Genomic DNA, 24753 nt, shown 5'->3' on the forward strand with positions numbered 1-24753 from the left:
AGTTTTTCCTCCGATGATGACACTCCAAGGTATGACTCATCCAAACATCTTTGTACGCTACAGATGTGTAAGGACATCTTTTTCTCTTTAAGCTCTTAACTTCCTGTTGTGAAAATTCTGGGGAACTATATTCCTATCTTTGCTAACAGCCAAAATAAAAGGCTGGTTTTGAACTGTACTTTAATCTCATGCACATGTAGCACAGGGACAGTTGAAGATCTAACACGTTAGGTCCGATGCTGTTCTTTGTATAAAATCTCTGGAACGGAGCTACTACGGGCCTCCTTTGATAAGATACAGAATATGACTAAATGCCACTTTTTTTTTAAATTGACGGGTAAATGTTACCTTTAAGGCTGAATAATTTCCTAGAATTTGGAAAGATTTCATAAGTCTTAAGTTTGTTCAAAGGGGATGAAATTGGTATGTCTGGCACAGACCTGATTATCTATATAACTGTTAGGGGGCTAACCTCCAAATAGGGTCTGGAGATCTCCAAGAATTACAAGTGATCTCCAGGGCATAGAGATCAGTTCCCTTGGAGAAAATCGCTGCTTTGGAGGGTGGGGTCTATGGTATTATACCCTGCTGAGGTCCCTCCCCTTGCTAAACCCCACAATCTCCAGGATGCACCCCCAAATCTCTAGAAATTACCCAACCCAGAGCTGGCAACCCTAATAAATGCCTACTTGGACTTTAGCCCTGTAGAAGTTTTCAGATCTAAAACGGAATACCACCAATATGGGGATTTCTTCAAAACCCATTCCAGTCCAGCTTCCACCCAGGACAAGGGACGTAGACTGTACTGGTTGCAGACGGACGCGCTTCACAGACATCTGGACCGAGGCGGGTCGGCACTGCTGATTTTGTTGGACCTTTCAGCAGCGTTCGACATGGTCGACTATGAACTGTTGACCCACCGCCTTGCCGAGGTGGGGATCCGAGGGACTGCCTTGCAGTGGCTTGTTTCTTTTCTCCACGGTTGGGGACAGAGGGTGGCGCTTGGGGAGAGCTTATCTACACGCCAACCTTTGGTGTGTGGTGTCCCGCAAGAGGCAATACTTTCCCCCTTGCTATTCAACCTGTATATGCGCCCCCTTGCCCAGCTGTTGCAAAGTTTTGGACTGGGTTGTCACCAATATGCGGATGACATCCAGTTGTATCTGTTGATGGGTGGCCGGCCTGACTCTGCCCCTGATGTCCTAGTGAAAGCTTTGGAGGCTGTGACTGGATGGTTAAAACAGAGCTGACTAAAGTTGAACCTGGTAAAGACCGAGGTCCTGTACTTGGGCCAAGGATTGCCAGATTCAGGAATCTGGCTCCCAACCTTTGATGGGGCGCCGTTAGTGCCTGTCTCATCGGTCCAGAGTCTTGGAGTGATACTGAATTCCTCCTTATCAATGGAGGGCCAGGTCACAGCAGTTTCCCAGTCTGCATTTTTCCATCTTCAACAGGCCAGGCAGCTTGTGCCCTATCTGTCGACCCATGACCTAACTAAAGAGATACATACAACGGCCACCTCCAGAATAGACTACTATAACTTGCTCTACACAGGGCTTCCCTTGGGCTTAACCTGGAAATTCCAGAGGGTCCAGAACTCTGCTGCACGTGACCTGAGGGGCACACCATACAGGGCACATCTTACTCCCATCTTGCAGCAGCTGCACTGGCTCCCCATGGAGTTCCGTATTAGGTTCAAAGTTTTGGTTTTAACCTTTAAAGCTGTAAATGGACTGGGACCAGCATGCCTTTTGGACTGTCCCTCCCCATATGCACCCCAGAAAGCATTAAGATTGGCAAATAAGAACTTGCTGATGGTCCCTGTCCCCAGGGAGGCCCAGCTGGCCTCAACCACGGCCAGGGCTTTTTCAGTCCTGGCCCCAACCTGGTGCAACTCTCTGTCGGAGGACACCTGGGCCCACCAAGACCTTATGTCCTTTTGGCGGGCCTGTAAGATGGCGTTGTTCCACCAGGTATAGGGTTGAGGCAAGTCTTTGACTTTCTGATTGCTTAGGAGCCTCCCTACCGGTCTCCCGCCAGGGGGGCGACAAAGTCATCTGCCCCCTAAAAGCGCTGTCACCAGAATATTATCAAACTATGGCTCTCAGCCCTCCTCTTGGTTTGTTTATGTTCGGATTGGGGAAACTGGAAGGGGCCACCCATTGATATGCTGTTTTACATATTTATGTATTTACGTTTTCTGCATTTTAAAATCTATTTATAGATGTATACATATTTCAAATGCTCACTGAGCATTTTATTGTACCCCGCCCTGAGCCCATTTGCGGGGAGGGTGGGTTAAAAATCAAATCAAACCAAACCAAATCAAATAAATAAATATGAACTTAAACCATAGGGGTTTTTTTCTGATTGGGTTGTGAGCATAAATCGTAGCTTCTTTGAGCCAAAATCAACACTGCCAGAAAAAACGAGATACATTAAATTATTGCATTCTTTTTTATGGTCTCATCTTCTGCTACGTTCAAGCTTTAGTATGCATAAAGGAAAAGAGGAGGAAATGATGCAGGTTAAGAAAAAGAAGTGCTTTATTGGGTCAGGTCAACGGCCTGACTTGTCCTTACACCTCCTACTCCTGACAATTACTGGTCACCTATAGACATTTTTGAAGTGCAGTAAGTGTAGAGAGCAGTAAAGATTATTTCTGTTTCTTTTTTAACTGAACTGTGAATCCAGTGAACCGCTCTTGAATGAATAAAGGATCATGGATTCATTCCAATAACAACAGCACTTTCTCCTCATGAAAGAGGTGTTTCTGGAACAGGTACAGATCTAGGCAGACTGAGAAACCATTTGTATTCTTACCACTATCAAGTAAAAAAGAAAAGAAAGTGAAAAATCTAGGAGGGCCAGGTCCTGGGACACCAACGGAACTAAGCAAGGCGAGAGCCAATCAGTGGCCATTTTCACACTGCTTACCGGCCACGGAACATTGCGCTGAGCTCCCGGAACGGCGTGTCTTCCTGGTGCGATTTTATGCGAAATCGCACCAGGAAGATGCTGCCGTTCTGGGAGCTCAGCGCGATGATCCGTGGCCGGTAAGCAATGTGAAAACGGCCAGTGTCTGGATGGGAAAACCAGAAGTCCAATTAAAAGAAAGCTAGATATAAGTATAATAAATATATGTTAACATTTTAAAACAATTCAATTTAAAATGCAGTCCCCAGCAATCAGTCCTTTGCTGTCCAAACTTGTGACTATTTAAAAGCAATGTTGTGTGGCAATGATTAACTGCTCAAGGGGAAATTCACAGTCAGATATATTTCTTCTTAAGTACTTAACCACATTACATCGTTTTCTGTTTATTTATTTGCTCTACAGAACATCCTTCCCTAGGCAGTTCACAAAGATAAAACAGGCAGGATAAAATTTAGATGATGAGAACAAACCATCCATAAGGCAAAGGCAAAAAAACCTCCAATAATCAAACAGTGCCAAGCAAGTTAAAAGATTAAAACCCACAGTTTAACTGCCTACAAAAATACCAAAGGTTTCATACAGCATTATAAATTGTTAACTGATGCCAAATTCCTGTGGCCACCCACCTCACTTCAGAAATAGAGAATGCCCACTGAAGCTGAAGAAGCCTTTTGATTGTTTCAGCTGCCGCTGCTACCCTTATTTTGTTAGCCTGGTTTTTGTTCCTTAATGCTTCAGTGTTGTAAAAGTTTGTACTGGGTTTTTACATTTTAAATCGGCCATTAGCTGCCACCGAACCCATTTGCGGGCTGGCTGGCAAGATAAAACAATTACACTAAATCTACAAACAGGAGAAGGACCTTCTTATGACCTCCAGATACAGCTTTTGAACAACGACCCATCTGCATCTTCTTCATTTCATTTTTCCAGCTTATTTGAGGAAGAAAGACGGAGGGGGCAGCTACTCACGAATTCCCCTTTCCTAGACCCCTGACACACATTTTCTACCCTGGAGGCTGCTGAAAGAATGCAGCAGTGCACAGCTCGTAAACTACATTGTACGCTAAATGGGTCACAGAAAATGGCCATGCCGGGATGACAGCGTAGGCTCTCAACAAAGCTTCCTGTTGTTGGCATGTGAGGGGGGGGGGGTGCCACTCACTTAACAAGGATTCTGGAATGTGGCTGTGCTATTATTTTAAAGCCTTGGCGTCCTATTAACATCTATTGGTAAGGGAACCTGAGTCATAATCGATGGTGGGCTTGTGTCATCGCAATGGTTTTAGAGCTGCCAAGTTGCCGATGCAGCCAGCTCACATGGGCGGGGGGGGGGGGGAGGAATCCAAGTTTTGAATTGCTTATTGAACTCTGTCTGCCTGTTCTGCCCACTTTTCAGGAGGTGATAAAAAGCGGTCAAATGAAATGCTCTTTTAAAAGCAAAAGGCATGAAAGTCTAAAATTGCCTCAAGTGCTAAAATTTATTCCGGGGGAAGTATTTTTCCTACACTTTGTCCAAGGAGCTCCAAGCATAGATTGTCCCCACTCCCCATTATTTTTCATAACAACTTCTGAGGTGAGATACTCTGAAGGGGGAAAAAACCTGATCCGCTCAGGTCCATGTGAGGATCTGGACCTGTGTCACCTCAGAGTTAAGCTAGGCTCTTAGAAGGGGAGGTGAAACTGACAGAGCCTTTGGGAGGCAAAGAGGAAATTGACAAACCTTCTGAGCAGGATTTCTCTGGCTCTGTAGAGAGGGAAAATTGACAAAGCCTTCCGATCTCTTTTAAAACTCAGCTGACTCCCTTTGTGTGCTCCTCCTTGTGTAATTTGTCTCTTGTAGCTTGGCTCTCAGTCTTAATACTAGATTTCTGACCCACCTCACTCTTAAGAAACATGTGAACTAACTCCAGCTGCATTCTGAGGATGTGCGCGCTCGCGCACACACACAAACACACACAGGAAATGATTATTATATATTTATACATGCAGACATCCAAAAAGATCCCAAGAAAAGCACAAATAATTCTGCTTTCCCAAGGGATCCGGGCTTCTCAAACAGCTCCTGTTGCTATGTGGGAAGCTTCTTTTGAAACCGGAAGGAGTTTCAAAGCCAGTTTAGGAAGCAGCTGAAGGCCAAGCTACAAGTGATGAAGGACATTTGAATGGCAAGTGAACAGACTCACATGTATTCCTCCCTGTTCACTTGCGCTCCACTTGATCACATGATCAAGTGTGATTTGTCACTTGTAACTTGGCCCTGAGGCTCTATTATTCAAAGAAAAAAAATCTCACTATGTCCACTTCCTTGAGTGAGATTAAAGAGGCTGTTTCGACATCACCCGTGTATATTCAGCGCTGTCATGCACTTTAAGAATTTTAACTTGATTAGTCATCATTCTTTAAAAAATAGAATACATTTAAAAATATTTCCCTACTGCTAAAACCTCTGCAGGTGTCCTTTTGAGATAATTTCTAGAGATATAGAAGTCTTGCAAGCAAGAGACCCACAAAGACTCAGGGAAGCATCTCATTTGCCCCCCATATTCCACATCCTGCACTATATCTTCTCCTTCCCCTGACTGCCCCCCCCTCATTAGCCTTCCTCGTTCCTTCCCACCCAGCCACCCTACCTTTGATGCATCTGATGAAGAGAGCTGTGGCTCTCGAAAGCTTATGCTACAATAAAGTTGGTTAGTCTTAAAGGTGCTACTGGACTTTTTACATTTTGCTGCCTTTAACTGTCCCTCTTAGTCTTTCCTTCCTTCCCTCCCCCTGGCAGCCATTCGTCTCTTCCTGCTCCCATTCCTCTTTTCCTGCTACTACCTTTTCCCCCTTCCTTCAGCTTCACTTCTCCCCTTTTTCTTTGCTTCCTTCCCTCCCTTAGCCTTTTTAGCCTCTCTCCTCTGCCTATGACTGAGAGAAACCAAGCCTTGGAAACATCAGCAGTGTTGCTTGTGGGTTTGCTAACACTCCATGGCCTCCGAGATAGCAGAACATATGATGTCACCGAGAAGGTGGCTAAGTTTCTCCATTCTGCTTTGAAGTTGCATCAAAGGATATCACAGAAATAAGCTCTAAATGTATTTATGTATTGGTAATGCAGTATTCTTTTAACTTTGTTCTTTCTTTTTTGTAAATGGATAACTTGAATTGCTGCTATATGCCAATAAAGGCTAACTTGAACTCCTCAGCAGAACACAGGCTGCTTCCACACACGTTGGATAATGCACTTTCAATGCTCTTTAGTGATCATTTGGAACTGGGTTTTCGTGTGTGAAACACAAAATCCACTTCTAAAGGATAACTAAAGTGCATTGAAAGTGCATTATTCAACGTGTGTGGAAACGGCCATAGACTCATGATGACATGTCAGTGTGCATTCACTTCTATTATTCTGCACTGCTTCTATCACTGGGGGGGGGGACGCTTCACCCCAATGTATTTTTTAAAAATTTCAGATTTTTCTGTAAACCTTAAGCTTCCCTCACCTTTGCAGAAAAGAATCCCCCGTCTACCCCTGGCCCCATTGTGTGGATTTTTGATCTGCACTCCAGTGCCCAGTTCAGAATTAAATATAATGATATACAAATTAACAAAAGCAACCCTTTTTTATCAGGGCACACATCTTTAATATTTTATTCTTCTTTCCATGTTACAGTTAGGTACCCAAGATAGCATAATTTTTTATTTCTTTAGATACTTATAATCTGATTTTCTCCTCAACGGAGGCCCAAAGCACCTTACATTGATCTTCTTCATTTTATCCTCAACACAACCCTGTGAGGTAGGTTAGAGGGAGAGACAGTGACTGGTCCAAGGGCACCCAGAAAGTTTCATGGCAGAGTGAGGATTTGAATCTGGCCATTCTAGTCATACATGTCAACCACCACACCATGGTGGTATAGGGATTAAAAATTTTCTACTCCGTTTTTCAGAAGTTGGTTTTCCATTTTTCAGAAGATTGTGCCCCATACAACACTTTGGATTGGGACTTTGCTGGGGCAATCTGTAACTCACAGCATGGGAATTCAAGCCTGGTTTTATAAGCGTATTTTACTTTTCAAGATACTCTGAAACCTTCTGCCTTTTATCAGACTATTTAAACAACTGTCAAGGAATCAAAACAACATACATTACGAAATTCTCCCTACATAAAAGGGCATTTGCGAATTAAACACCTAACATTACTCAATTTAGTCTACAATGCAATAGCTAGGAGATAAACCACAGATTAACGAGGAAGGAACTTCGCTGTAAAGCTGAGTTCCTTACTAATAGTAAGGCGCCCCATAGGAGGACTATCCATCTATGTATTTCTTCTAACAGCTGTACAGGTGAACTACTAATCTCCTAGGTATCTCTTAGCCCTGATCTGCGTAGCGCAATCTCGTCAGTTCTTGGAAGCTAAGCAAGGTTACCCCTGGTTACTACTTGGGTGGGAGACTACCAACAAAGTCCAGGGTCACTACGCAGAAATAGGCAATGGCAAAACCACCTCTGAATATCTGCTGCCTTGAAAACCCTCTAGAGTTGTCGTAAGTCAGCTACAACTTGATGGCGCCTTCCATCACCACCCTCATGAGTTTCTCACAAGATCAGATTCTTTGGACAGAACTCTAAAACTGCTTCAGCTTTCAAATTTGTGGTGTTAATATTGAATACAAAGAGCCTCATCGCAAGATACAAAATGCCTACTCGGAAGTCCTTTACAAGGGTGATGATTATCTGTGGCTTCTCAGAAGGCACACAGTGAAAAAGGTGCTGAATAATCACCACATGGTATGATCTATTGGCATTGTCTTCTCCATTTGTAATTCTAGAAAGAGAACAATACAGCATAAGAAAGCTCTCGAAAGCTCATGCTATTAAAATCTAGTTGGTCTTTAAGGTGCTATTGGACCTGGATCTTGCTCCATGATTAAGGGCAGCTTTTAAAAAAAAAACCACTACATATTATGACAAACGGCTGCTGCAACTGTGGGCTTAAAGGGAACACAATTGCTTCTTAAAGTAATTACTTCTTAAATTACTTCGTAAAGGGAACACAATTGTGCTGGTATCTCTTAGCATCTGCATTATGCCCCACCGGTTTAAATATATCAGCGCTCCCAAATACCCATTATAAACTAGTTCAATTAAATACACGACTTAAGAACTGACCTTTGACTTGTAATGAGCCTAAGCTAAACAACAAGAATAAAACAGAAGCCATTGTACGGGTTTTAAAATCAACTAGATGATAACGATACCAAGGGCCATTAAGTCAGACTGCATCCTCTCGGCAGCTGTTTGTGACCACTGGGTCGAATGAACAGTAATAGAAAGATAGATAGAGAAGACAGACTACATTACAGGATCCCAGTTGGGGACTATGGGTCAGGATAAGGTTGCCAGCCCCACTTACCTGGAAAGCAGGGGGTGGGGGTAGGTAGGCAGGCTCAGGGACGCAAGTAGGGTTGCCCGTCCCCTGGGGGGATCTCTGCTCCCAGCCTCTGTCCCCTCACCACTTACCTGGCCGGCGAGGGGAAACAGTGGGGAAATGGGCCTCCCGGGGTGCCCTCCCAGAGTAGCATGACGACATCACTCCCAGGAGTGATGATGTCATCGCGCAGGGCCTGGGAGTGCTCCTGTGCTTCACGTTGGGCCGATCTGGGCCCCAAACAGGCTGATTCTTTAAGAACTGGCCCGTTGTGAAGTGCAGGAGCACTCTCCTGGGGCCTGCGCGATGACATCACTCCCAGAAGTGATGTCATTGCGCCATGCCGAGAGCATGCACATGCAAAGCGCAGGTGAGTGCCAGGTTCCTCCCTGCCACACAGAGAAGGTAAGGGGACTGGTAGCCCTGGCCCCGATCCCCTTTCTGCATGCTTGTATGCACTCTGGAAGCCTCAATGATGTCACTTTTGGTTGAAAACCAGAAGCTATGGGGTATCAGCAGGGCCAAAACCGGCCCCCAAAGTATCATTTTTGCTATGTTTGGGGCTGGTTTGGCTGTTCCTTTCAGTTTTCAACTGGAAGTGAGTCATCAAGACCTCTGGAGCGAGCATGCCATCTTGCTGCGTGCTTCAGTAGCTCCCAGCCTGCCTCCCCCTTTTCTTTCTCCCTGTTGGCCAAGTAAACTGGGAGAGGGGGCAAAAGGTGGGGGCCTGGCATCGTTAGCCAGGATCCAAACACCTTTGAAATCTCTTCTGTACGCATACGGGTGCTTTTCAGGTTCCCTTGCATCAATTCAGCTTGTCCCCTCCACTCGTAGAGGTCGCAAGAAGGCCCTCTATGGCAGCAAGGAACCCAGCACAAGGGGTGCAGCCGCACACAACAGGCAAACAAGGAAACTAGTGAGGTGCAGAGGATCTTGGCAACCTGGCCTCTCAATCTAAAACTGGCCAACTCTTTTGATAATTTTGTACAGCTTGGAATTTAGCTATTACCTTACAGACATTTTACTGACGGATACTCCTGTCTATATACATACTACGCAATTCCCACCCGACACCAATGGTCGAACTCACTAAGACTTTAATAATCCTCTCCCATGACATGCTAAGCTTTTCTCACATGCTGCTTCTAAGAAGCTGTGGGGGGAAAGGAATCCAGCAACACCTAGGTGTCTCAATGTCGGGACACGTGCAGCAAGTTACGGACTGCCATTGTAAAGCTACAGAATGCTATCAATAAGGAGGCAATGTTATTTAATACAAACATCAATCTCTCTTTATTGGATTTTTATGTCTTTTATATTAGCAGTGCTACACTGCTGGTTGGGAGGTATTTTTTAAGACTGCGGTTCTCAACCTGTGGGTCAGGACTCAAAAATGGATCACGGTTTTTCTTGCACTGGGCTGAGAGGCCAGGAGGAATGGGGTGAGCTGGAAGACTTGGTTCACTTCTGAAGGATTTATTTATTTAGAATATCTCTACACCACCTCATCAGAGTCCTGCTTGAGGCGGCTTATAATTAAAAATCTCAATATTAAAACACAAGCCACATAAGAACTATCCATAAAACAGAAGCAGACCATTAAAAAGCTGGTAACACCCCTAATCAAAAGCCTGGGTTAAAAGATGCACTTTAGCCTGGCACCTAAAAGAGCCAAGCCTCAAGAAGGAGGGCGCTGCAAAGACGAGGTGCCACCACACAATAAATGCCCTGTCTCTTGTCACCACCCACCTCATCTCTGAAGGCGGGGAACAGAGAGCAGGGCTTGAGAGGCAGATCTTGACTGGTAGGCCAAATTGTATGCGAGGAGACCCTAGTCCCTCAGGTACGCTGGTCCCAACCCACTTAGGGCCTTAAAAGTAGGAACCAGCACTTTGAATTGTGCTCGGAACAGATGGGTAATCAGTGCAGAACGTTCAGCACTGGAGTGATACGATCCCTGTAACCGACCCCTAGCGGTAGCCTGGCCACTTCGTTTTGGACTGAGTTTCTGAACCGCTTCTAAAGGCAGCCTCATGTAGAGTGCTGGTAAAAGGTGCTACATGCAACAAAGGAGCCCTGAGCCTCCAGCTGTAGGCCAGGATCTAGTAGCACCCCCAAGCTGCAAACTTGCTCCTTTGGGGGGAGCGCAGCCCCTTCCAGAAGAGGCTGACTCCACAATCCCCGAGCAGCTTCTTCCCTGACCAACAGCTCCTCCGTCTTGCCTGGATTGAGCTTCAGTTTATTTATAGTCATCCACCTCACTACCTTTCCAGGCACCTGTTCAGGACCACCACAAACCGCCCCCCCTCCCCGGCTTAGTGGTTGAGGAGAAACAGAGCAGGGGGTCCTCTGTATATTGGTGGCACCTCACTCCAGCCCCCCAGATGGCCTCTCACAGCTGCTTTATGTAGAGGAGAAATAGCATGGGAGGCCCCCCCCCCCAGCATAAATGCCACAGGGCCAAGCACCACTTCTGGAATTGTTGGTTAATAAGAGCCAAACCACCAAAGCACGGTCCCCCACAAGCCTGGACCAGCCCGCCTCTCCAGAAATATACCATGTGTGAAATAGCCATGAATTACAACCTGCTGTTCAATAATGCTATATATTTACAAATGCAAAAAATGAAGTTTTATTTATTTACATTTACACCCCATCTTTCTCCCCAAGCAGATTACATCATTCTCCTCCTCCTATGTATTTTACATTTATATTGGGGCATGTTGGCCCCAATTCGGAAAAACCGAATCTTTACAAATCGTGTCTGATTCAGGCATTTTTTTCTGAATCGGACACCCGAAGCGCACACTCCTAGAGCTGTGGCTTTTGAAAGCTTATGCTACAATAAAGTTGGTTAGTCTTAAAGGTGCTACTGGACTTTTTACTATTTTGCTACTATAGACTAACATGGCTAACTCCTCTGGATTTTGCTACTATAGACTAACACGGCTAACTCCTCTGGATCATGGGAAGCACCGCATTCAGCTGAATGGAGAGGAAATCCATCAGCCTCATGAAGAAACTGGCACAGATACGAACAGACATCACCTTCATTTCTAAATGCAAAAAACTGGACATTCTACCCAAGGGACTGTGTGAAGAACCCACTTAAACCCACTTACTGCACAGACTACAGTGAGAAACTATGCAACACCCATGCATCTGACGAAGAGAGCTGTGGCTCTTGAAAGCTGATGCAAGGAACTGGAAGCCTAAGTGGGATGCAGCAAAAGTAGAAAATCAACAGGAATTAGAGCCACTTAGCCTTTGAGTACACAGAAGTCCTTCTTGGATCCTAGCTATTGTTTGGAAAGATCCCCTTAATCAAAAGAAAGTGCACTATTTTCCTACTTCTGCACTGTTCCTTATCACCCCACCTCTTCATTTCCACTGGAAGGTATGTCTCTCTCAGCCCTTTAGATGGTAAACTCACCTGCTGGCCACACACATCTGACAGAGTAGTCCACAAAACCTTGTGCAAAATTAAATTCATTCATGCACTGCATTTCTGTATAAGGAATCCCCAAATGCCTGCCTAGTTTGACTGCAATAGACTAACAAGGCTACCCCTCTGTCATAGTTACCAGGTGTTAGGCCAATGTTTCCCACAGCAAATGTAAAGTGTGGGTTGCACGTTATCTTTAAAGTCCAGGGAACACACATCGGGCCACTCTGGCCAACCAGGATTCCCAAATACGGATATACAGGACTTTAAAGAAGTAAAAGCATAGATGACTGTTACCCATATTTGCTGGAGGAAACTGTTGTGCCAGAACACCTACAAAGAGTTAAACACAAGCCACTGCCAGACCTTATCTAATTGCAGGCCTCAGCTCCCTGCCTTTCACAGCACTGGTGATTTCTCCACCTTATCTGATGGAATTACAGGTTTCTTCTGCCAGAAACAAAGCCCTGGATCAGAAGACACAGTAATGATAGAGCCAGACTTCAAACACTGGACCTCCAAGCCATACCATTCCAAGTCTATACACGTAACTTCCACATACAGAGGCAGCAAACCTCCGAAATCCAGGGCTGGGAGGCCTTGGACTCTCTACCCCGTTCGTTGGCCCTCTAAGGCAACGGGTTGGTTGCCGTGTGAAACAGGACACAGCACCAGATGGACCTCTGGTCAGATCCAGCAAGGCTCTTCCAATGTTCTCATATACTGTGCTGACTATCGCAGCAAGGCCCATTCAGCGCAGGGCAGCCACTGAATTTTTATTTATTTATTTTGGTTAGCTGCCTGATACCACTTACGAGTCAGAACCATTCAGGTTTCTTGCACACCGGCAAGCCTGCCACATGCTAGCAGGATCCTCAAGATATCTTATAATACAGGAGCCCTTGGCCAACAGGTCTTTGGCCATCTTGAATACTGATGTCAGCACAGAAAGTGTTGGCTATGGCGGCCTCTGTGCAAAACCTTTAACAGGTATTGGCAGCGTGTTTGCACTTCTCCAGTCCAAACATCAGAGATTACCTGTAGAGTCAAAGATGATAGGAAGGCAGTTTCTGTTGGAATTCCAATTGCACTTGAGAACTTGACCTCCTTGCACAATTCCAGGCTGCGATGTATTTGCCTTTGGTGCGCCCACAAGAAGAAATGTCCTGCAAGACACAAAAACAGAAAAGCATGTTCAAGACTGCTCACTGTTTAATGGGCGGCAATTGATTAAGCACACAAACTACAAAACCAAGTGAGTGTCAATCCATAGGAGGCACTGAAGAATCGAGGAACAGAAAAAGCACTAGTATAAAGTAGGTAAAGGGAGTCCCCTATGCAAGCACCGAGTCATTACTGACCCATGGGGTGACGTCGCATCACAACGTTTTCTTGGCAGACTTTTTACGGGGTGGTTTGCCATTGCCTTCCCCAGTCCTCTACACTTTACCCCCAGGAAACTGGGTACTCATTTTACCAGCTTTGGAAGGATGGAAGGCTGAGTCACCCTTGAGCCAGCTAACTGAGCCCGGCTTCCGCCAGGATCGAACTCAGGTCGTGAGCAGAGCTTGGACTGCAGTACTGCAGCTTACCACTCTGCGCCACTAGGGAAGGCAATGGCAAACCACCCCATAAAAAGTCTGCCAAGAAAACGTCGTGATGTGACATCCCCCCATGGGTCAGTAATGACTCGGTGCTTGCTTGACCTTTACCTTTTTAGTATAATGTAGCAGCTAAGAAAATGAGGCTTGGTTCCTAGAGATGGGATTCATGGAAGCACTCTTTTTCCTACAGTTAGATTTGCTACTTCAAGACTGCACAATTTGTGACCCACCAAATCCACTAGACACTAGAGGCTTAACAAGACTCCCGGTTGCCTGTGCCTGCAAAAGTGGAAGGAAGGGTTAAGGGGTATCAAGCTCCAGGCAAGTGGTAAAACAAGGCTAGTAGGTCACAATCGTGTTGTGTGGCCCTTTCTAGTCCCACAAGAGCTGGAGAAGCCAAGGTATCGCTCCACCAGTAATCGCTTAAAGTAAAGGAGGGGGGCAGCTGCCCAGCAAGCAGAGCAGAATGGCCTCCAGAATATCGGGATCTGGCTGTACTTTACAACTCCTCCCAACATGTCTTTTTCACTTGCCAAGCCTAGAATCTAATTCAGCTGGAATGGCAAAATACATGGTGTGCACAGACCCCTCCTCCACTACAGCCAGTCTACACAGCTAGACAGAAAGAAGAGACAGAATGGCAAACTCTGACAGTTGTGCCTTCTGGAAACTCCGACACTTCCATCCACTAGGCTTGCGTAACCAGCAGAATCTTCAGTGCTCAAGTTTTTTTAAAAAACGCAGCATGTGAGAATTAGTAATTTCCGATCCTTGTAGAAATTATTCTTTCAATTCCATTCCGCAAAACATTACAGACAACAATTCCAACCATCAACATCTCACCTCACAAATATATGGAAAAATAAACGCATCTGCTCCAAAAATAAAGTAAATAGTGCCCGGCAGTCCCTATACTAAGGGGCTGACACTTTCTTTTCCCAGAGCAACTCAACACTATACACAGTTCCCCTCGTTCACAATATCACGGCTTCACATCCAAGACTATCAGTCTCATACGGTCTTCATTTGACTTCCTGGCCCTATCGGGATTTAAATGATTGTTGCAATAGCAAGGAAATGAAAGCAACACCCCCAATGGCGGCAATATCTTGATTTTTAATACCTTCTAAGCCAGCAAATAAATGTAAAACATATGGCATCTGTGCTGCTCTGCCAACCTGGTGTCTCACAATATAACAGTATGCCAAGGACATGAACGCTGGAAAACATAAATGTTTAGGACAGGACTGTTACGCTTTGATCTGTCAGATATAAACTGCTGCAATGGTCAGCCACAAAATATGATCCTTGCCAACATATTCTCAAAGGAATAAGGCATTTGTTTCTCTCAGAGGGCTGAGGAAGTTTTGCAAGCACAGCCTTTTAAAAATCACAATATGGGAGAAATGACAAAAACGACACCTGGAAACCGACATCAATACAAGTTCTTCTGTCAGGTTTCACTTTGTTTCACTCTTCGTTTCTCCTCACAGCACAGTCCTACACATGGTAAAAGAGAGACACTCTTCAAAACCCACTGACTTTATACAACTAGTCAGGGCTCATTTTGAGGGGGAATGCGCAGGAACACAGTTCCGGAAGTTCCCCAAAGAGGTCACATGTCAGGCGGCCCTGCCCACCTCTCAGCCATTTGGGGCCCATTTCAGCCTGGATTGGGGCCGAAACAGCCTGGATTGGGCCTCTGACAGGTGGTGGATCACTCAACCGCTCAGCAGCAGCCCGATCCTGACCATTTTGGGCCCCTTTGCAGACATTTTGGGCCCCTTTTTGCCATTTTGGGCCCAATTTCGTCCCTGAATGGCCAGGATTGGGTCCAAAACAGCCAGGATCGGTGATGTCAGAGGGTGTGGTATATGCAAATCAGTTATGCCAATGACACACTTCCAGCGATGTCAAGGGGTGTGGCATATACTAATGAGTTATGTGAATGAGTTCCTCCAGCTCTTTTTCTACGAAATGACCCCTGCAACTAGTAGAGGGTAACTTAGGACAGCGCTGACATTGCCCCAGAACTAATCTTTGCTCACTTCCAGCACATACAGTTACTCTCCCCAGAAGTCACACAATGAAACTCACTTTGTCTCTTTAGCAATGCAAAACCCTGCAGCCGACCCCCAACCAGGCTCCCCACCCCAAAAAACAGGCAGTTTCAGCTATAAGCACACACTCTTGAAGATGGCGGCCCCCTTACCAATTTCCCTGTCTTTTCTGTTCCCTAAGCTTGCAGATATTGTTGGCTGAAAACTGCAAGTGGATTACTGAAGATAAAACAGATGGTCCTTTTCCAGATTATGCACAGCTACACACAGCTGTAGCATAGCAGCCAAGAGACAGACGTGTGATCAGCAAGGTGCTCCAATCACATTTCACCTCTGCCACAAACCCATAAACCAGCCTTGGGTAAGCCACGCAGCACCCCTCCATACGCCATATAGAGGGAATGGTCTGCCTGATAGGGCTGTTGTCGGAACAAGATAATGGCTGCAATCTTAAATTCACTTTCCTGGCAGTAAGCCCCACTGAGTAAAATGGAACTGACTTCTGTGAAGACCAGCTTAGGCTTGCTCTCAGTGTGTATGAAGTATTTTGCACACTGGAAGTGCTACACAAGTTCTCAGAATTATTATTTTTATTGCCATCGTTTTCGGTACAAACCAGATGTTAGACTGTCAAAAAACCTTCAACAGGTCTATTCATGGCATACTCAAATATTTCACAAAAAGGGACCTTGTTTTGAGACAACAGTAGAAAGAGGTATGTTTGGCTAACGATTGCTAGCATTTTATGTGTTGCTGTCACGAACTGTCCTATTAGGGGGGAATATGAGATGGGAAGCCTCAGGCATTGGTTCTTTGATGCTTATGGGCTGTAGAATGAGAGAGAGACAGAACTGATAGCAAAGGCACACTCTGCCAGGGAATTCAGTGGCACAAGCACCGTTAAAATAAATAGGAGTTTCACAAGAAGATAAAAGTGTGAACTGTTTTACTTATTTTATACCCCGTCTTATCTGGGTTTTCAATCAAAGATTATGCAATTAATCTACCAAAAAAAATCACCTGCCCACCCCTCCTCCAAATCCAGCAATTAATCCAAATTGTCTGGTTTATCGTTTCGTGCTTTGTTCCCTGGCTTCAGAATCCAATTCGGGAGCATCAAGAGAAACTACATCCGAAATGAGTCATGGACTAAAAATAAAGAGAGAAGTCAACAGCTCCAAGAGCATCGATCTGACTTGGCCTACAGCATAATTCATCGGAAAAACAACATAACTTAAAAGGAAAATGGACCACAGTTGAAAACTTGACAAGCAAGCCAAAAGGACTGGTGGGAAATGGAAGTGCCAACGGAATAATCTATGCATTTCACAAGACCCTGAAAAGGAGCAATTATCTTGACAGCAGGTAAGGACAGGGCACAGTATCTGGTGGACAGCAAAGAGGGAGCTGTGATTATCAAAGCTTAAGCAAGCCCGCACAATTTGTAACCCACCAGCCTAGTTCTGTGAAGTTCTGCCAGGCACTGAATAACTCCTGCAGGCAGGATACACTGGCAGGCTACTGTACATGACCTGCAGTCTGCATCCAACTTGGCAGGTCACAAGCGGTACGGGCTTGAGACAAAGACTTCCGTCTTCAAATAAAGCGACACCTTAAGACTTTTAACAAAAGGCATTGTAAACGAGGATAGGCTGGGCAAAGACTCGGCTGCAAGACAGCTCATGCGCATTTATGTGGCGCTGCCGTTACATTGCACTGAACAACCACCGCACAGTACATTGCACTGAACAACCACCGCACAGTACAAAATTTCAAATCTGGCAGTGTCAAATCCATTTTGTGGGTACTTCTAGCACAGCTCTGGACAGGCCTCCGTACAGATAAGTCTCTCTCTAGCCATTCCTACGTTTCCCTGCCTTGAGAGCGTTTTCCTTCAGAAGGTGAGAGCTCCAGCTACATGTTAAAAGATGTTTTAAATACATATTTCAGGATCCACAGAGACGCCTTTGCTGTAAAGGGCAATCCATCAGCCAGGTCCCCAGGGCTGCTTCAAGGCCTTCTGCGACCCCAGCAGCCTCCCCGCATTGGAACGAGGTGGTGACGACATGGGCAAGTATGGAAAGCACGGGTTTCCTCTCGTGCTGCCATCACAGGGCCAAAAGGAAACATTCCCTGGCAGTGGCAGCTCGGATGCACCGGGCACTCAGCTTCCAGGGCAGAGTTTCTGGGATGTGACAACTGGCACAAGCCGTGCTCTCACACACCATTCATTGACTGGCACCCGAAACAGCTGCTTCAGTAACCTGGGCAGTGAACCAGCCCTGCCTGTACAGCAGTATAGAATTTATTCCTGGGAAGCAATGCGGGAGGGCATCGAGCTGCCTGCCGCTAGTACTAAAAACACACAGGCAGCAACTCCTGAGTCTAGCACACAATGCAGTACTGGGAGACATTTTGGGGCAAACAACATCAAAGAAAGATTGGCACAGGACTTTTTCTGGCCAGCAGTGGGGAAAGACTCAACACACAATTGCCAGTCCTGCCTGCCCTGCCCATATAGCAACCTGAGGAAACCAAATGATCACCATAAAGAGGTTCAGTACACAACGAACAGTTCATTATACAGAAAATGTCCTTATCCTTTGGGTTTTCTCTTGATCGCCCTCCCTTTTTTCTTCACATGGCAGCAACTCATCAGGGATAAGCCCCCTGTTTTTGGTCCCTGCTTGGTTTTGCAAAAACAAGAGACTGTCACACAATAATATCTGGCTGGCGGGCCAAGTTTGGCTTAGCAAGTTATAGCTTGTACAGGCCTACCCAGTAAGACCGGGGATTTACTTTCGAAATTCTCCTCCGTTTCAAAAACAGTCTGCCGTGCGCAAGATCGCTGATTGAGAACAGGCAGCCTAAAACCCAAAGAGAGCGAGAAACTTGTTGGGCAGAGTTTTGGAAACAGACCATAATTTGCAGATAGAGAAACTTATTTATGAAGATGTATTCCTGTTCCACCAAGATTTAAGTAGAATGTTGGCGGGGGGGGGGGGGGCAGACAGATGGAAGAATTTCTAAAATGTAGTCTACAACACTACTTCAAAGATCTAAAGACAATACTGCAACTCTTATAATGGATACAATAAGTGGGTTTTATTGTTTTTTTTCCCCAGCCATGAAAAAAAAATCCATTCCAACAAAACTGACAAGAACCGGTCATTTGTTATCTGGGTAGTCCATTAATATACTTGATGAGATTCCTTCCTGGGAGGTGCTTCTAAGCAGGAATCAGCATTAATCTCACATAGCACTCTATTTTTATTTATTTATTTAGATCATATTTGTATTCCGCCCTCCCCGCAAGCGGGATCAGGGCAGATAACAACCTTAAAATCATTAAAAAACATTCCATGTTAAAACATTAAAACATCATATAAAAATAGCAGCACTCTTTTGCCTGGTGGCAACAATACAACTAATATCCAACGATACAGCAACAGCAGCTGAAAAACAAACAGTGGTGGGCAACTTTCACAGGAAGGGGAGGTAGATGTCGCATCCTCTGGCCAGTGGAGGCCCAACCTCAGCCCTGAGCCTGGCGGAACAACTCTGTCTTACAGTCCCGGCGGAAGGATAGGAAATCCTGCTGGGCCCTGGTCTCAGAGCATTCCACCAGGTAGGAGCCAGGACTGGGAAAGCCCTGGCTCTAGTCGAGGCAAGGCGGGCCTCCTTGGGGCCAAGGACCGATAACAGTTGTTTTTCTCCCGATCGGAGGATCCTCCGGGGAATATACAGGGAGAGACACCCTACATCCTAGCTTCCTGGATCTCACCTAGTATCCCACATCACTACATGTGCAACATACACAGAAGCCTTCCTAGCACAAATGCAGATAACAAATCACACACTTGAAAAAAGACACAGTTCATGAAAATCCCTATAGTGACTTCTCGTGTAGGAATTTTCTCGCAGCGTACAAAGTAAAGAGTCAGTGCTCAACTGGGAAGTATTACCTTGTGCCTGTGTTGAGGGACAGACCCATAAGCACAGTCTTGGCCTGGTACAAAGATTATCTGGAGTTCATTCTCTCCCCCTCCCCACCAACAATTAGCATTCTCGGTCTGGATTAAACTCAGGGAAAGGGTTGTCATACGTGTATACACCATTGGTAGCCAGACTTCGTTTCTAACCAGAATTCCTTCATCACAGTCTGTCCAAGAAAGGAATGGTTCTATGAAGTGTGCGTATGAAGTGTGCCCAGCAACTAGCAGGGTTCATACACATTTTGATTTAGCCACAGTTAAATTTGCACCCCAAGACAGACTGCCACTATACACTTGCCATTTCACACAGTGATGTATTTGGAGCTAATAAAAACAGATTTTAGGACAATAACATTTTTTTCTGTTTACATTGAATCAAAAGAACAATCACTTCCGTAAAGACTAACCGCTTTCTTGACTTTTAAAAGTCGGCTATTTCAAATGAATGCGGCATACATCCAGTGGTGTTTTTTTTAAATATATTTTTATTTTAATTTCTAACATAGAAAACTACAAAAAACTACAAAAGTATAAAGGAAAAAAGGGGGACTGGGGAAAAAGGCTAGAGCAACATATAAACAGAAAACACACACTACATCTACATGTCTTGTATTCCCTTCATACTGCAATTTTTCTTTAAAGTTAACTTTCTAATATGCTATCAGATAGGTAGATCTTATAAAATACAGACTACATTCAGGATCAGGTCTTCTCCCCCCCCCCCCCCCCGCGTCTCGGTCTCAGTTCTCTCTGCGCAGCTACAATAGCTGCACTCGTTCCCTCCTCCCCCCCACTCTCCCCTTCAGACTTTGGACTTTCTTCTTGCTGAAACTCCTGATGGTTAAACAAAAAGTCCCTCAGCTGTACTTCCGTTGTTATCTTGTAGGTTTGATCCTTGTATCTGAACCAGATGCCTTCTGGAAACAACCATTTATATTTTACTTCACATTTCCTCAGGAAAGCCGCAAGTCTTTTATATTTAAATCTTCTTTTACGAGCCAAAAATGGAACATCCTTCAATATCTTAACCTTATTGCCCAGATAATCCAAGTCCACATTATATGAATTATATAAGATGGTGTCCCAAGTCTTCTTAGATGAAAAGTCAATAATAATCTCGCAAGGCAGCTGATGTTCCACTGCATATTTTGAAGATGTCCGACGGACTTCCAGAATATCGCTTTTTAACTCTTCTTTAGTTGCCTTTGCGAATGATGCCAAAAGTTCCGACACCAAATCCTTTAAATTTTCACTTTGCTCCTCTTTTACATTCTGAAGACGCAGTACCGTTTGGGCACGGTCCACTTGTAATCCTATTATTTGATTCTCCAAGAGTTTTACTTCTTTCCTTGTTGCTTTCATGAGTAGAACGTTTTCGCGTGCAGACTGCTCTGCTCCAGACGCTGTTTCTTTAATGGTTTTCACTTCGCTTTCCACTGAATCAACCTTTTGCCCCATTTCATTTAACTTTGCTGCAAAGGGCTGCATAGCTTCAAAGACCGCTCGTCTGACCATCTCTTCCAGGGTTTCTCCCTTCCCCTGTAACATCGCCATCACCGATTTACTCATCGCAGGGCTCTGCTTTTTCATCGCCATCTTAGGGGGGGGGGGGGTGGCGCCAGCTAAGTTCCGAAACTCCGTGAAGGGGAAGAAATCCGAGCCTTCTTAGCTTCAACTCCCACCAATCCTTCGCATACGCTTGGAATGACAGAAGGGATTCACTTACTTACAGGTTTTCACCTTAAATCTGCTTATTGCCGTTCTCCATGGCCCGGCGGCACGCGATGTGCTGCGCAAGTCTGCCGGCCTCCGTAGGAGCAAGTGAGCTATTTACCCCCTGCATTGCTTTCAGGGGGTTCTTCCCGCAGCGCTCCGGACCCTGGCCCCCTCACTGGGAGTCCTGGGGGTTAACCCTCGCAGGTCAACCACCCGGTCAGGCTGCTCGGACATTTCCTCCCAGACCTGCGGAGAGGAGCGTCTGACATGGCCGGGAAAACGAAACCAAATCCGGCATACATCCAGTGGTGAAGAACGCCCAACAACTAACAGAAGAGGGCTTCCAAAGTGATACTGGGCATGAAAAAGAGGTTTTAAAAGCATGCTTTTATTCTCATCTGGGAGGCGTCCATGCAAGTTTGATTCTTTGGCGACACCCGTATGATTTGTCAGCTACAATTTCTTCAATCAGGTGACAGTCCTAAGAGTGGCCGTTTCCACACTACTTACCTTCATCCAGAACGCTGCTGAACGTCGCGGAAAAAAGCACAAAACTCGATCGAGAAGACGTTATTTTCCGCGACGTTCCAAATTAAGGTAAGTAGTGTGGAAACGGCCAGTGTTGCTGTTTGTAGCAATGTCACATCACAGAACCACAGAAAAAGAAGAGCAGATATGCCTTTTAGAGCTGTAGATGCTAAGCAAAGGTGAATTAGCTTTCAGGGCAGCAAATAAAGTTAAGAGCTTCTAGCAACAATAGCTAGACTTGAAGCCACCGTTTACAGGGCAACATACCTCTGATTATTCTACAGCAAGGACAGACGGAAGACCTTGTTTGTGACCAGAGTCAAGGCTATCCACCACAGCAGCGCCCTCAAAAACACATCAAGTTGTCTTTAATTTCTTATACTTTTTCTTAACCCTTGGGATGTTCAGTTCTAACAGTTGTAGGGTTTTTTTTTATATTAAAAGGGGCTTTAGGGAATAAACATTTGATTCAGCCTTCATTTATCCCAAGCTGATCTGGAAAAAACTTGGGTAGCAACCCTACTATGGTTGTTGTGGATTTTCCGGGCTGTATAGCCGTGGTCTTGGCATTGTAGTACTTGACATTTCGCCAGCAGCTGTGACTGGCATCTTCAGAGGTGTAGCACCAAAAGACAGAGATCTCTCAGTGTCACAGTGTGGAGAAGATGTTGGCAGGTAATGTATATCCACTCAGGAAGGTGGGTTTGGGCTGAGTCATCCTGTAAGAGTTTCCCAGGGTGTGGAATGCTAAACCCACCTTCCTGAGTAGATATAACCCATCTTCCTGAGTAGATATAAATTACCTGCCAAGATCTTCTCCACACTGTGACACTGAGAGATCTCTGTCTTTGGGTGCTACACCTCTGAAGATGCCAGTCACAGCTGCTGGCGAAACGTCAGGAACTACAATGCCAAGACCATGGCTATACAGCCCGGAAAATCCACAACAACCGTTGTTCACTGGCAGTGAAAGCCTTCGACAACCCTACTATATTTATTTATTTATCGACATCTGTATGCCAGCATTTTTTCCTTGCACTGCAAGGTGACATATATTCAATAAGACTCCAATTCAAGGCAATGATCAGATCCAAACACATTTCATGGCAACAAGGTGGCGGCATCCTGTATCTGCAAACCATACCCTCGTACATCTAATATACAAGCTGTAATTAGCCGAAATGTTTCTCCCCTCTTCCATTTCATTCACAAAACCAACCTATGAGGCAGACTCGGTAGAGAGAAACAATGACTGGCCCCGCATCACCCAATTTCATCCACGGCAGCTTTGCTCATCCGAACAGGGTCTTTTGCAGGTGCCAGTCTGCACACATGCAAAATCTACTGCAGCCTATACATGGGTCTTCACTGTGGTGGCTCCTACCCTATGGAACGGCCTGCCTGAGGAGGTCAGGAAAGCTCCCACACTCTTGGCTTTCCGCAAACAATGCAAAACTGAATTATTCAAAAAGGCCTTTTTAACTCAGATAGGAGGGAAGTATTGTAGGGAGGGGGTCTTGGATGTTTTGCTAATAGGAGGGCGGTATTGTAGGGAGGGGGTCTTGGATGTTTCGCCAATGAGTTGGGAACCATGGGCTCCACCATTATGTTGCTTTACGTATTATCTGTTGCTTTGAATATATACTCGTATATACTGCTTGTGCTTCATGTTGGCTAATGTCAGCCTTAGAACTGCTTATGTTCTGTTCCAGCATTTCTTCAACTCTGTATTGGATCCTTGCTAATGCTATGTCTTTGTAAACTTGTATTTATTTACCTTATGATGTTGTTTATGGAAATGTCCTTGACACTGTATGGAAATGCCTGCCCTTGTCCTTGCTACTGATTGTACTGATCTCATACTATGTAATCCGCCTTGAGTCTCAGTGAGAAAGGCGAACTATAAATTACATACATACATACATACATACATACATACATACATACATACATACATACATACATACATACATGGATGAATGAATGAATGAATGAATGAATGAATGAATATCAAGCGGGGAGTTTGCCCACTACTCTAATTGTTACATCACCTGGATTCTCCCGTCGAAGAATATCAACCTACTCGGCCATTGTATCAAGCCTCAAACAAACGTTTCATCTAAAACGTACCACCAGAGCCACACCCTTGAGCATAAACACTTTATTACAAGGAAATCAGTGGAACATGCTTCAAAGTTTCTCATGAAATCAGGCTGAGGCCACCAACACTCTTCCCCGCCCCCCGCCCCTGGTGACTCAAAGATCCTGCAATCCCAATAATTTTCTCCATAGCAAAGTGTAGATAAGTCAGCCAAAAGTGCTTTGAGTAAGAGCTGTTAATACCTGAATCACACACAGACATTGGCTCATGAGGGGGAAATATTCTCTGACACAGCTAGCACCACTTCCCATAAAGGATCAGCTGTTTCGGAAATTTGCAGCTTAGGGTTCCGTTTAAGGATGTACTTGTGGTTCAAGGGACTCTTGGATCTTATTTTATTCGTTTCCATCTTTCCAATTAAAAAAAATATCTCCCCAGGCAGCTTGCACAACATAAAATAATAACATCGCCTTTATCTCGCAGTTCTACCTGATCTATCACGGAGGCTGTAGAAACTTGAACTAGTGCCTGGAGGCAGTTTTGGAGCGGATGCTGGCTAAAAAACTGAAGTGTCATCTCACTGGTGAGCAGAAAGTCCAACTCCGGATTTAAGGTGTCACTGCTTCTGGAAGGAGTTGGATAGTTTGGGGGTATTTTTGGACCCCGGTCTCCTTCTGGATAAGCAGGTGGCAGCTCTGGCCTGGAGTGCCTTTTACTAGCTTTGATTGGTTAGAGATTAGCGGCCTTTCCCGGGCAGGAAACATCTGGCCACTGTGGTGCATGCCTTGGTTACATCTAAATTAGATTACTGCAATGCACTCTACGTGGGACTGCCCTTGAAAAGTGTTCATAAACTTCAGTTGGTGCAGAATGGAATATTGGCTGATTCCGCACACGTTGGATAATGCACTTTCAATGCACTTTATCAATCGTTTGAGGTGGATTTTT

The 24753-nt window shown here is 45.2% G+C and overlaps 1 protein-coding gene across 1 annotated transcript in view; it reads right to left on the reverse strand.

The window, feature by feature from the left end:
* The window catches only part of ITGAV (integrin subunit alpha V), a 93479-nt gene that overhangs the window by 65192 nt on the left and 3534 nt on the right, over positions 1 to 24753 (reverse strand). The window contains exon 2 of the mRNA XM_054970819.1: positions 12840 to 12967. Within this exon, the coding sequence (XP_054826794.1) occupies positions 12840 to 12967 (128 nt within the window). The remainder of the gene's footprint in view (positions 1 to 12839; positions 12968 to 24753) is intronic.

The sequence above is a fragment of the Eublepharis macularius genome, chromosome 2 (genome assembly GCF_028583425.1).
Source record: "Eublepharis macularius isolate TG4126 chromosome 2, MPM_Emac_v1.0, whole genome shotgun sequence".
Lineage (NCBI taxonomy): Eukaryota > Metazoa > Chordata > Lepidosauria > Squamata > Eublepharidae > Eublepharis > Eublepharis macularius.